Below are 12,155 nucleotides of genomic sequence, written 5' to 3' on the forward strand. Positions count from 1 at the left end.
TTTTTGTAACAAAATAGCAGATGAGAGTTGTAGTAAAAAAAAAATTAAAAAAAGACAGTGCCTCTCTGAAGCAACAGCAGGGGTGAGGTGCACAAAACAAAAAGAAGCAATGTTAGAAACACTGAGTCTTAAAATGGCTCTGAGTAATCAGACTGTCACTTTGATAAAGGTACATGAAAACTCTGTAAGCAAAAAAAGAAATAGTGACACCTTATGTAAAAATGGATCTGGATAATGTTATAGAAGTTAAACTATGGAAGGAATGTGCATTTGCCCCAGAACATGTGCAGGGTATATTGTAGAAGGGGCAAAAGAAATGCAAACATACCATGCTACTTAATTAAAATGCTATTAGGGCTCCAAAGGGAGCCACAATAGGTTGGGTTTTCTTTTTCAGATTGCTGTGTGTTTTGGAAGCAGAAGTTAAAAGTAATCAAAACTCTGGTGAAAGTTGATTGTGTCCCTTTTAAGATAGAGTCTCTGAGCTGCTGATGGCTTTAAATCCAAAAGCAGGAAGTTTCTGTGAAAATGCAAATTACCTAAATGATAAAGGAAGGAAAGAACTAGCAGCACAAAGGAGCTGCAGATAAAGGACATACCTGGTCAGCAAACAAATTGTCTAAATAAAAGGCATGGGATAACAAGATAATTTTAATAAATTTAATGATAATAAGTATCCCTGTAACAATGTATAGTGTGTATGATTTTTGGAAAAATCCTTTAAGGTCGTGTGGTAATGATGCTTCTCAGTTATTACCTGTAAATAAAACTTAAAGCTTAACACAGCAGGAAAAACATTATAAACTTGGTCTGCTGTATAAGAAGGAAAACTCAGGGATTTAATGACTAAACAGTGGGATAATTTCCCCATAACCCTTAAAAGATAAAAGCCTTTGAAACCTGGCCTGCCTATAGAACAAAAACAGGAAAATATGGGGGCAATTTCTCTGTTTTGCCAGCAATCAGCAAGGGTATTTGTAAAAGAAATATTTTAAGCAATAATCTGCCACCCCAAAAGGGCTAGAAACATGTTCTTTTTGTCTTTCAGAAAATCAGGAAAAGCTGCCAGCTGAAAAGCAACCCAATACCATGAATCTACTGTCACAATAGAAATTGTGTTTTGTGTTGTTGCTAGCACTGTTGTGTGTTTAAAAAAAAAAAAATACTGAAGACCTGCAGGAACTTAAAAATAAATTAAGCTTTCTGTCCCAGCTACAGGACAGCCTGATACAAAAACAAGTACATGCCAATGTAGACTTGGTCCAAATTGGTCTGGGTAACCTAAAAGGCCAATGGAATCTTTAGTAATGGCTTAATACTACCACATGGCTTATCCATAAGAAAAAAAAAATATTAGAAATAGGAAACTACACAGCCATAGCTATCGGATGCACTGAAATGCAGATACTTGCACTAGCTACTTTGGAACACAAAATGTTCTGGGTCATATTGGGAAATATTAAGGGTTTGATGCATTTGTTAAAAAAGAAAGAGATCATTGTTTGACACTTATCAATATGAATGGATGCAATATGTTTCCACTATTGTAAACCAGACTTGTTAATGGGAGAAATTGTTGTCAAAATTGCACACCAACAGTCCCTGGAGGCAAAGATATTGAAGGTTAACCCACTCCCCATATTACACATGGGATCCTTTTGGCTACCCTGGACCTTGAGCCAGTGGGCTGGGGAGGGAGGGAAGCTATTGGACACTAGAGGTTGTACCGAATGGACTCCTCAAAAGTGGGTGTGCCTCACCTTGCCTGTTGCCCCAGAACCTTGTAGTAAAGATACATCACTAGGATCATGTATGTGGCATGAATTGGAATCACAAACTCAAATTGCCTCACAGTACTTTCTCTTGAATAGGCTACATAGAAAGTGACACTGACGATTATAAATCTTAGTGTCAAAAGGGGGATTATGTTGGATCATATTAAAGAAGTTCTGTATTAAAATCACAAATGAGTTTGATTCCCCAGAGTTTAAATTCCAGGGTATTACTAATTAAGAGGTCTCTTGGTTTTTGGTACTGTTTCTCTCCCTCTATGTGTGAAACTTGCAAGCTGCTAATTGTGTTAGTACATTCTAAGACAGAGTCTGTTCTCAAAGCAATTCACAGAGAGAGAGACTCAAAGCAATACTCTAACAACAGAAACAACACCCAGAGACTCCCCGCCCTTTTGTTGTATTAACCATTGTGATTAAAATAGAGATAGAGGATGTATGTGGATGGATGCTTGGTGTGGATAATAACTGAATGATCAGGGAGGTGCCAGCCTAAGAATCCAGTGTCCATCGGCTGAAGAAGGCGTCAAGGGGAAATAACCAGAGGACCCCCCCCCCCCCGGAGGGCAGACTGGAATCCACCCAACAGCCTCAAGAATGGGAGAACCAAAGAACAAGATAACATCTTGGAGCCGTCAGGAATGTGCTATCTGCTGATTGAGTCAGCAACAGCATGATGAAGCAATTCCCATAGACTGGCATAGGAAGAAATTCCTATAAAAATAGACTCTAAAAAGTGAGAACTTTGGGGGTCTGATTCTGCAAACCAACTTCCAGGAGCCTCAGATGAGCATCTGACAAGGCCCTGCTCCCTCCTCATGTCCAGGCCACCTGGCCAGTGGCTTGGCATGAGCAACTCTAAGGCTGGTAACTATGATAACAACCTTGCAGAACCTGTGTGTGTGGGTGTGTATGTGTGGGTGTGTGTGTTTGTATGAATGAATGTGTGAATAAATATGAGATTGAATGGAATGTTATAGCTATAACTAACTGCTTACTATGATTCTTTCTGTATTCACAATAAATGTGGTATTTTGCCTTTTTCCCTTTAATAAGATCCTGCTGGTTTTTATTTTATTGGTACAACAAAACTTTGCTATGAGCATTGGAAAACAAGGTCTTATAAGGAAGCATTGGGGGATGGGGCCTATTTCAGGTAAACTATTGGCCATTTCGCACTTCCTGTGTTAATCATATTCATTTGCTCTCTGTTGGCTAGAAAAGCTTTCCAGAATGGTCAGTAACAACCACACAGATGAACCCACTGATATACTCAATGCTTCAAGAAAAACTTCTCCTAGCACCACAGTTTCAGTTTCAACATCCTCTAGACAACTTCATTTTCATGCCAGACTGCTGAATTCACCTGGAATCAGTTATAAAGACAAGGGGTCTGGTTGCTGTTCTTCCATGGAGTTCCCATTTTATCATGGAAACATAACAAAAAAAACCTGTGAAGAATTACTAAGCAAGAAAGGCAAGGATGGCAGCTTTTTATTACGAGAGAGCGAGAGCGTGACAGGAGCCTTATGTCTTTGTGTTTTGTAAGTATTGTACTTTAAAATTGCATTAATTTTAAGACAATCACAAGTGGAAGTTATTACATCCTTAAAGGTGAATAAGTAGCAAATGTGAAAGTGATCTCACAGGCCAGAAACTTAAATAAGTTGCATAGCCCTAGTTAGCGTACAAAATATTTCTGCAGAGGAAAGGGGCACACATTGCCTCTGGCATAGGAGGGAGTGAAGACTTTGGGCATGGAAGGGGTGGGGGGTAAACATGTCTTGCATGAGGGAGGTGGCAGTAGTTAGGAGTCCCTGAAATTGAAAAGGTTGGAAGGGTGGCACACAGCATGCTTTGCATACAGTTGGCATGGTAATATGTTAAAGACCAAGTCCCATATACATCTCTAGCTGCAATCCAGCCCAATCAGATATACCCCAGGTTAAAGTGGCTGGCTCATTACCACACGTGGAATCCCCATGGGCAGCACAAGCTTTAGGGTTCTGGATAGGTTTGGACAGCCCATGTTAAAGCTCGTGCTGCCACAGCTTCATTGTTCCAGGACCTGAGCTAGCTAAATTAAAGCTAGCTTCGGTATGTCTGCTCCATCCGCAGTCGCACCAAGTGACTGCACTACAGACCGGCTCTTAGCTGTGCTGCTTCTGCAGAGGAACAAGAAGAAGATCACTTTGCACTAAGATAAGCAAATTTGGATCCTAAAACTAACTGAACAGAACTTGCATGCGAAGAAAGTGCTATTTTTACATAATCACATTTAACCAGCCTTTGTTTTTAAAACATGACTTGAAGCAACAACATCAGACAAACAGATGTCTGCTTCCAGGGTCTGAAAACTCTAGATTGATAAATTAGGATTGTTAAACAAATAAAGCAATTCATCACGAGATTAAAAATAAATCGCAATTAATCACCAGTGTAATTGCACTGTTAAACAATAATGGAATACCATTTATTTAAATATTTTTGGATGTTTTCTACATTTTCAAATATATTAATTTCAATTACAAAGTGTACAGTGCTCACTTTATATTATTATTTTTATTACAAATATCTGTACTGTTAAAAAGACAAAAGAAATAGTATTTTTCAATTCACCTCCTACAATTACTGTAGTGCAATCTCTTTATCATGAAAGTACAACTCACAGATGTAGAATCTTTTATTTTTTTACAGAACTACACTCAAAAATAAAACAAAGTAAAACTTTATAGCCGACAAATCCACTCAGTCCTACTTCTTATTCAGCCAATCGCTAAGACAAACAAGTTTGTTTGTATTTACAGGAGATAATGATGTCCACATCTTATTTACAATGTCACCTGAAAGTCAAAACAGATGTTCACATGGCACTTTTGTAGCCAGCATTACAAGGTATTTATGTGCCAGATATGCTAAATATTTGTATGCTCCTTCATGCTTCCATGCTGATGATGCTCATTTAAAAAAGTGTTAATTAAATTTGTGACTGAACTCCTTGAGAGGAGAATTGTATGACTCCTGCTCCATGGTTTCACCTGCATTATGCCATGCATTTCATGTTATAGCAGTCTCAGATGATGGCCCAGCATATGTTGTTCGATTTAAGAACACTTTCGTTGCAGATTTGACAAAACTCAAAGAAGGTACCAGTGTGAGATTTCTAAGGATAGCTACAGCACTAGACCCCAGGTTTAAGAATCTGAAGTGCCTTCCAAAATCTGAGAGGGATTGAGGTGTGGAGCATGCTTTCAGAAGTCTTAAAAGAGCAACACTCCATTGCAGAAACTACAGAACCTGAACCACCAAAAAAGAAAATCAACTTTCTGTTGGTGGCATCTGACTCAGGTGGAAAAAAAAAAAACGTGCATCAGTCCGCACTGCTTTGGATCGTTATTGAGCAGAACCTGTCATCAGCATGGATGCATGTCCTCTGGAATGGTGGTTGAAGCATGAAGGGGCATATGAATGTTTAGAATATCTGGCACGTACATATTCTGCAACACCAGCTACAAAAGTGCCATGTAAACGCCTGTTCTCACTTTCAGGGGACGTAAATAAGAAGTGGGCAGCATTATATCCTGTAAGGTAAACAAACTTGTTTGTCTTAGCGATTGGTTGAACAACATTTAGGACTCAGTAGACTTGTAGGCTCTAAAGTTTTACATTGTTTTATTTTTGAGTGCAGTTATGTAAAAAAATTTAAAAATTCTACGTTTGTAAGTTTCACTGTCATGATAAAGATTGCACTACGGTACTTGCATGAGGTGAATTGAAAAATACTGTTTCTTTTATCTTTTTACAGTGCAAATATCTGTAATCAAAAATAATATAAAGTGAGCATTGTATACTTTGTATTCTGTATTGTAATTGAAATAAATATATTTGAAAATGTAGAAAATATCAAAAAAAATATAATAAATTGAAATTGGTATTCTATTATTATTTAACAGTGCGATTAAAATTGTGTTTAATCGTAATTAATTTTTTAATCAAGTTAATTTGTTTTGATTTAATTGCTTGCGTTAACTGCGATTAATTGGCAGTCCTAATCTAAATCAAATGTAATCAAATGTGTGCCCAAAACTCTCCAGTATCCTTCTTTCAATGGTAGTGCTTGAAGACAAGTGTTTATAAATGCACACAATACACTTTAAAAAGGTAAATGGACACTATTTCTGTTTTTAGGTACTCCTAAAATTTATTTATTTATTTATTTATTAGATTTAGGCTGCAGAGTTAGCTTTGGGGTATCTAACTTCACTAATTAAGTGGCTAAGCATTTTCTAAAATAGCTGTTTGTACAAGTGACATACTTTGTACTTTAGAAGAGATGTAAATGGTATGTAATTGTTGTTAGCAAAAAATGTAATGACAGACATTTCCTGAGATTGGCTCCCTGGGGTTTTAGTCATTTATTGTTTTAGCTTGGTTTACATTTAAAAAAAAAATACTTCCACCAAAAGTTTTAGATGTAGTGGTGTCTAGCCATTGTTGTTCCTTGAATGTTGATTAAAAAACAGTTTATGAAAGGGTATCTCTTCACAGCTTTCAACAGCTCATCTACACTTATCGAATCTTCAGGGAACATGAAGGTTACTTTAGGATTCAGGTAAAAAATTTCATTTCATCTGCAAGAGAAAATATTGTTTAATGTCATTTTCTGATTAAAAAATCATATACATAAAATCTCACCTTCACAAGGTATTTTCATACCTGCATTCTACCTCACACAACCCTTAACAACACTTTCTCTCATTACCCATTAGCTTGGAAGTAATACACTACTGCTATCTCCACAGTAATTTCTTTGTATCCATAATTTATTGCATGGCTTGCCCATAGCTACTGATTTGATCATGTCTTTTTGACAACATAAAATCTATCTCTTGAGTATCTACTCACATATTTTTTTTCGTCCTTTTTCTGATGGAATCCGCTTCCATTTCACCAAAGACATTGCTGGGTCCTGTGTACAAACACCTTGTGCTTCTGAATGTTCAGGGGTTTTGAATTTTGGAATTAGTCCTTTCCTTTTAAAAAGATCTGTATATAATATTTTTGTGCGACTGTAATGCTCCGAGAGGTGCTTTCGAGCATTACTGATTTGGGCTGGATTTCTACGCAAGGGCATTCTGCTTTATTTATTTTATTTTATTTTGTTGCCTTCCTCTATAGCACAGGGTATAGACTGCTTGCTAGGATCATCTGGGGATATCTCACCAAACTAATTCCCTGGCATTCCAGGGGCATCAGGTATTGGTGGTGGGTATTTGAGTGGAATTTTGATGGCCTGTGTTTATTCATTTAGAAAAAGTTTCCGTCCTTTATGGTTGCAGAGCAAAGCTTGCAGACAAATTGTTCAACCTAAAGACTATGATGTCAGAAGACAAAAAGAACTCAAAAGTACTTCTAAAAAAGTATCCCTTTTAAGCCAATCTCCTGATTTTGGAACACTCAGAATTGGCATTACAGCATATCCTTTTTTATAGAGGGATAACTTCCAAGCCTTATCTTTCCCACCACAACTCTCAAAAGCCTTCTCACCTTGATCACAGCAGCCTGGGCCCTCAATCACAGGCATGACACCTCCAGAGTGTCTCAGTGCTGTTTACAAGGTTGGGCAGAGGAGACTGCTATACACCCAGTTGAATGTGAGGGATGGTGTTTGGAACGTGAACTTTGATTCACTAAGGCTTTGTTTACACTACCACTTTTGTCTATAAAACTTTTGTCAGTCAGAGGTGTGAAAAAACCACTCCCCAGACCGACTTAAGTTTCACCGGCAAAAGTGCTGGTGTGGACAGTGCTACGCTGGCAGGAGAGGCTCTTCTGTCAACATAGCTAACGCCGCTTGTTGCGGGTGGTTTAATTATGCCTGCAGGAGAACTGCTGTTCTGGGGAAGCAACAAAAACATTTAGAACAGGGTGGGTCAGATTAACTATTTGAGAGATTCAGGCAAGGTGTACCCTAGAAAGTTTCCCTGGCATAAAAATGTCAGCTAAGAGTGTGATTTCTTTCTCTCTCTCTCTCTCTCTCTTTTCTTTTCTTTTTTTTTTTTTAACGATATTCCTTGACTGATCAAGTTGTCAAGAGCAAATGGGACAAATGCCCACTTTTGTGAAAAAAGCAGGGTGTGGAGGAATATGCCTGGGGGTGAGTGGCAATGCCAGCCCCATGCAGGGGGTAGGCAGGACTCGGGCAGGGGGGCAGGCAGTGCTTGGGCAAGCAGTGACGCCAGCCCTGTGCAGGGAGTCGGGGAGCTCAGGCAAGTGGCTTGGGCCAGCCCCACGCTAGGTGGTGTCCCGTTTTCCCTTTGGGAAATATGGTCACCCTATGGATGAAACATACATGCAGTGGCAACGCTTTTTTCACTTTCTTTCAGACTTCTGAAGATGCTCCACAACGGGTCTTCAAAACGATAAATGATTTGATATACGCATATGAAAAGCCAAATCAAGGACTCATCATCAACCTTCGCTACCCAGTAAGGAGACTGAAGTCCCCAAGGAAAGCCAAGGTAGAGATGGATGAAGTTTATGATGGTAAGAGGTTTATTTCTGTCTTTTTAGCCTAGTGCTGGATTGACCGTTCTGAGAATGAATCCCTTCTGTTTCTCTTCAGTGCACAGAGAGCCCAGACAGCAGTTCTATACATTTCCTACTCAGTCCTTACCACTGTGTTTCAATAACGCTTTGAATCACATTTAAGAGAGAGAAGGTAGCTCTGTCAGCCTTTCTTAGCCTGCCAATCAAGGTACCCATTAGTAACAAGATAATGGCAACTCTCAGAATAGGTGTCCGCATCACAATGAACAGGCATGTGAAAATCAATTCGGCCTACTGCCGATGGGTAAAACTGAGACACAGAAAGGTTTGAGAATTCATCTAAACTCTCCTAGCATGTCACGGTGAGAGTCAGGAGTGATACTCAGAATTCTTGCCTCCGATGCACCCTCTGGATGGTTATAATCTTAAGTACTACCAACACAGGCTGGATCTGAACCCATGAGTTAGAGGCAAAATATTTCGCATCCCTGAATCACTGAGTCCCCTATACTTGATTTTAAACTTTCTTTTTATTTCAAGATGAAAAGCAAAAATTACATATTCTGCCTAAGTGATCAAAATCCTACCAGTGACATTAGCTAAATAGCCCCCTAACGAAAATGGGGACAAAGACATACTTAATGACTTTGATGGAGTTGGGATTTGACCCATAATGTTTTAAGATTTAAAAAATATAAACATTGCCAGTATGCATTACTTTAGTATGGTTATTTACAATATAGTTCCTATAAGGTGCTGAGTCCACTGATTTCAGTGAGAGATCGAGTCCTAAATTACCTTCATACCAAAAATGGCACAAACTAAATTATCTTTGAGGGCCTAGGGGAGAAAATATAAACTAACTTCAAACTCATAGTTTTTTTGTTTTGCCTTGTGTTCTAACATCATAAGTAGTCTTAAATCCAAACTGTCCTAAAAATAAAAATTGGGGGAGGAAGTATTGTCCAGTGGTTAGGGCGCTGTCCTGGAATTTGTAAGTCTCAAGGTCAATCCTTGCTTTGCCATAGTCATCTTCTGTGAAGCTGGGCAACTCACTTTGTTTCTGTCTCAATTCCCCAATTATAAAATGTGCCTAATACTTCACCAAGGTGTTTAAGATAAATACATTAAAAATTGTGAGGCTTTCAGATATAGTATACTTTGACTGTAGTCATGTGTCTTTACTGTAACATGCCCTTGGTTTTGTTCGGATGAATTTAGTAAGAGTGGTAACTGTTAATCCGGACAGTGCTGTTGACACAGAGCAAAAGACTTTAAGAACTGCTGAATAATGCTTAATTGCTGAGTTAATCAGGCAGTGTGAGCTGTCATTAGAAACCGTTTCTCCATTAGAACTGCTTACCCATAAGAGTAAGTGCTTATACCAGCAAAAGTGTAGGAATCATGTATGCATGACGCAAGAGTCCTCACTTAGGAACAGTGGCTATACGAGTGTAAACTCAAGTTTCCAATCCTCTGCGTGAGTTACACCTCTTGTAGGTAGCCTGGAGCCCTGAATGGCAATCTTTGAAATAGCTCCTAATTAAAGGTGAACTGACATTTTATGTTTAAATGGCCCAGTTTTTAAGGATCCAGATCATTAGTGCAACACATGGGTAGACTTAAAATGACAAGTACATGCTAATAGTTAACTGAAATATATTTTTACCTGAGTCCCCCAGTAAGAGCTAAGCCCTATCCCTGGCATCTAAAGCGGTGTAAGGAATGACGCTCTTGCACTGCTTTAGAGCCTTGTCTACATTGGCACCGTGCACCTGTTTTTCAGCAATGGTGCAGCTACCCTGATTCGAACAATGGTTTAAAAAACTTAGACATCTTCAGCACAGCATCAAGAAGACTTGCTCCAGGAATCCCTTGAGCCCTATGCCTACTAGTGTTCACCATCTTGCTGGTGCCAGTGCATCTACACCATAGCCAACAATAAAGGGTAGTAAAGTTGCAGCCTTGTTTATACTAGCAGGTTTTCTTAAGCCTCCCCACAATTGCCGATAGCTGGTAGCCATGGTGGGACCACTAGGGTAGATCAGTTGCCATCTAGACCTGCTCTGAGCTGAGGTGAAAGGCATTGAGCAGGGCTCCTGGCATGGTGGCTACAGTGCTGGTCTAAACTAGAGTTCTCATCCTTGCTAGCACGCGGGGAGCTCTACTGGCAGGAGAGTAATGGTGGGAGATTTTAAGAAAAAGGCTAATCTAAAACATGCTGTAGTATCTGATGCTGAAGCTGCATCGGCTCTTGCAGGAGAAAGACTGAACCCTGAACTTGGCTTGTGGCCCGGCAAATACGTGTAGGGATTTGTCATAACACTTTGGGATTGGAAACGTAGTTTGTATTTATTTTTACACCATTTTTGTTCCTTTCTACATAAAGCTCCACTTTGCAGCAGCCTTGGCTCCCGTGTAATGCTACTGAGTTGCACAGATGAGTCGAGGTTAAAGAATAATGTTTGTTTGACACTGGATACCTTGAGAGGCCACTGGTGTCTCTTAAAGAAAACCGCAATATCCTTTTGCCAGCTATCTGCCTAAGCTCTACAAGTAGCTGGGCCTCTACTAAACTTCCTTTCTCTTGCAAAATTTGAATGTGTGATAGTAATATACGAAATGTTCAGTGCAGATAGCAGCTTGAAAGGACATCTAAGCTAATGGAGAGGGAGATGAGGGTCTTAAGACCTCAAATCTCATCCTTGTCCCCAGCTAAATACAGAAGTTAGTTAGCATTACATTTATTATTCTCAGAGAAAAGGAGTCTTAGGTTCTCTTGCCCTACAGTTTACAATTGTCTCTCTATTTGGAACTATTGTACGTAGTAGAAGGATATGTTGTAGCATTGGCCATCAGATCCACTGACCTGTCTTGTAAACTGTTTCCACTCAGAAGCAGTTGATTATTTCTTGCTATGAGGCATTCCTAACTGTACTTCATGGACATGATAGTTCAAGAACTGAGCTGTCAGGTTCTGGAGAACAATGCAGGATCTCTTCAGCTTGAGTTTCAGGCAATTTCACTCAGATCAATGGCAAAGGAGTGGTCTTGGGGGCCAAATCTGCAAGACCCTAGTCTTAACTGGAGTCATATATAATTGGTGTCCAGAACATTGAATGATTCCATCTCAAAAACCAAAATAAAATGTGTTATTTTACAACAAGCTCCTCTTTCCTCCCCCTAGAAGATCATTGGAATGTACAAATGACGACATACTGTTATGCTGCTTTCTTTACAGAAATTGAAGATGGAGATTATGTTGATGTCTTACCTTAAATCATCTGGGACCTGGTTTTTGTCAGAGGCCACCTCTTATCCTGGCCCCCATCTCAGCAGATCAAATGTAAAAAGCTTGCTCTCAGAACTTGTCCTTGCACATGCCACATCTGCTGACTGGGCATTCTCATCAGTGGACTTGTGCCTCTGAAATTCACTCTCCTGGGCAGCGCATCCAAGTAACAGACTTGTACTCTTTGGGACACAATCCAAGTTATATTTATTGTATTCATTATTAGAATAACTTATTTTTATTTTTAATTTGTTATTTTCCTTTTTGCTAACTGAAGTTCTAGCTGCCCCGGTCTGCAGCCTGTTAGAAAATAGTAAGGTAAATATGTTAATTGCATATGGGTAGATCAAATGGTAATGGCAGAGCTGAAATCTACTATGATACAAACTCTATAGACTCCACAGAATGTTAAAACCATGTTTTGTCGTGTTTTCATACTTTGTGCAAAAGACATTAGTTTTGCCTCATTTTCAGCTAACTGAATGGTGTATTCAATCAGAATCTTTACTGTCTTGAAGGAATAA

At 39.2% G+C, this 12,155-nt stretch overlaps 1 protein-coding gene across 1 annotated transcript; it reads left to right on the forward strand.

Annotated features, from left to right (window-relative positions):
- The first annotated feature begins 3,128 nt into the window (after positions 1-3,128).
- On the forward strand, positions 3,129-11,618 carry SH2D1B (SH2 domain containing 1B). The gene is made up of 4 exons (XM_073328845.1): positions 3,129-3,334; positions 6,339-6,402; positions 8,177-8,336; positions 11,581-11,618. The coding sequence occupies exons 1-4, from the start codon at positions 3,201-3,203 to the stop codon at positions 11,616-11,618; spliced, it is 396 nt and encodes a 131-aa protein (XP_073184946.1). The 5' UTR covers positions 3,129-3,200.
- The last annotated feature ends 537 nt before the right edge of the window (positions 11,619-12,155 follow it).

Source organism: Lepidochelys kempii, chromosome 1, assembly GCF_965140285.1.
Source record: "Lepidochelys kempii isolate rLepKem1 chromosome 1, rLepKem1.hap1, whole genome shotgun sequence".
In the NCBI taxonomy this organism is placed as follows: Eukaryota; Metazoa; Chordata; order Testudines; family Cheloniidae; genus Lepidochelys; species Lepidochelys kempii.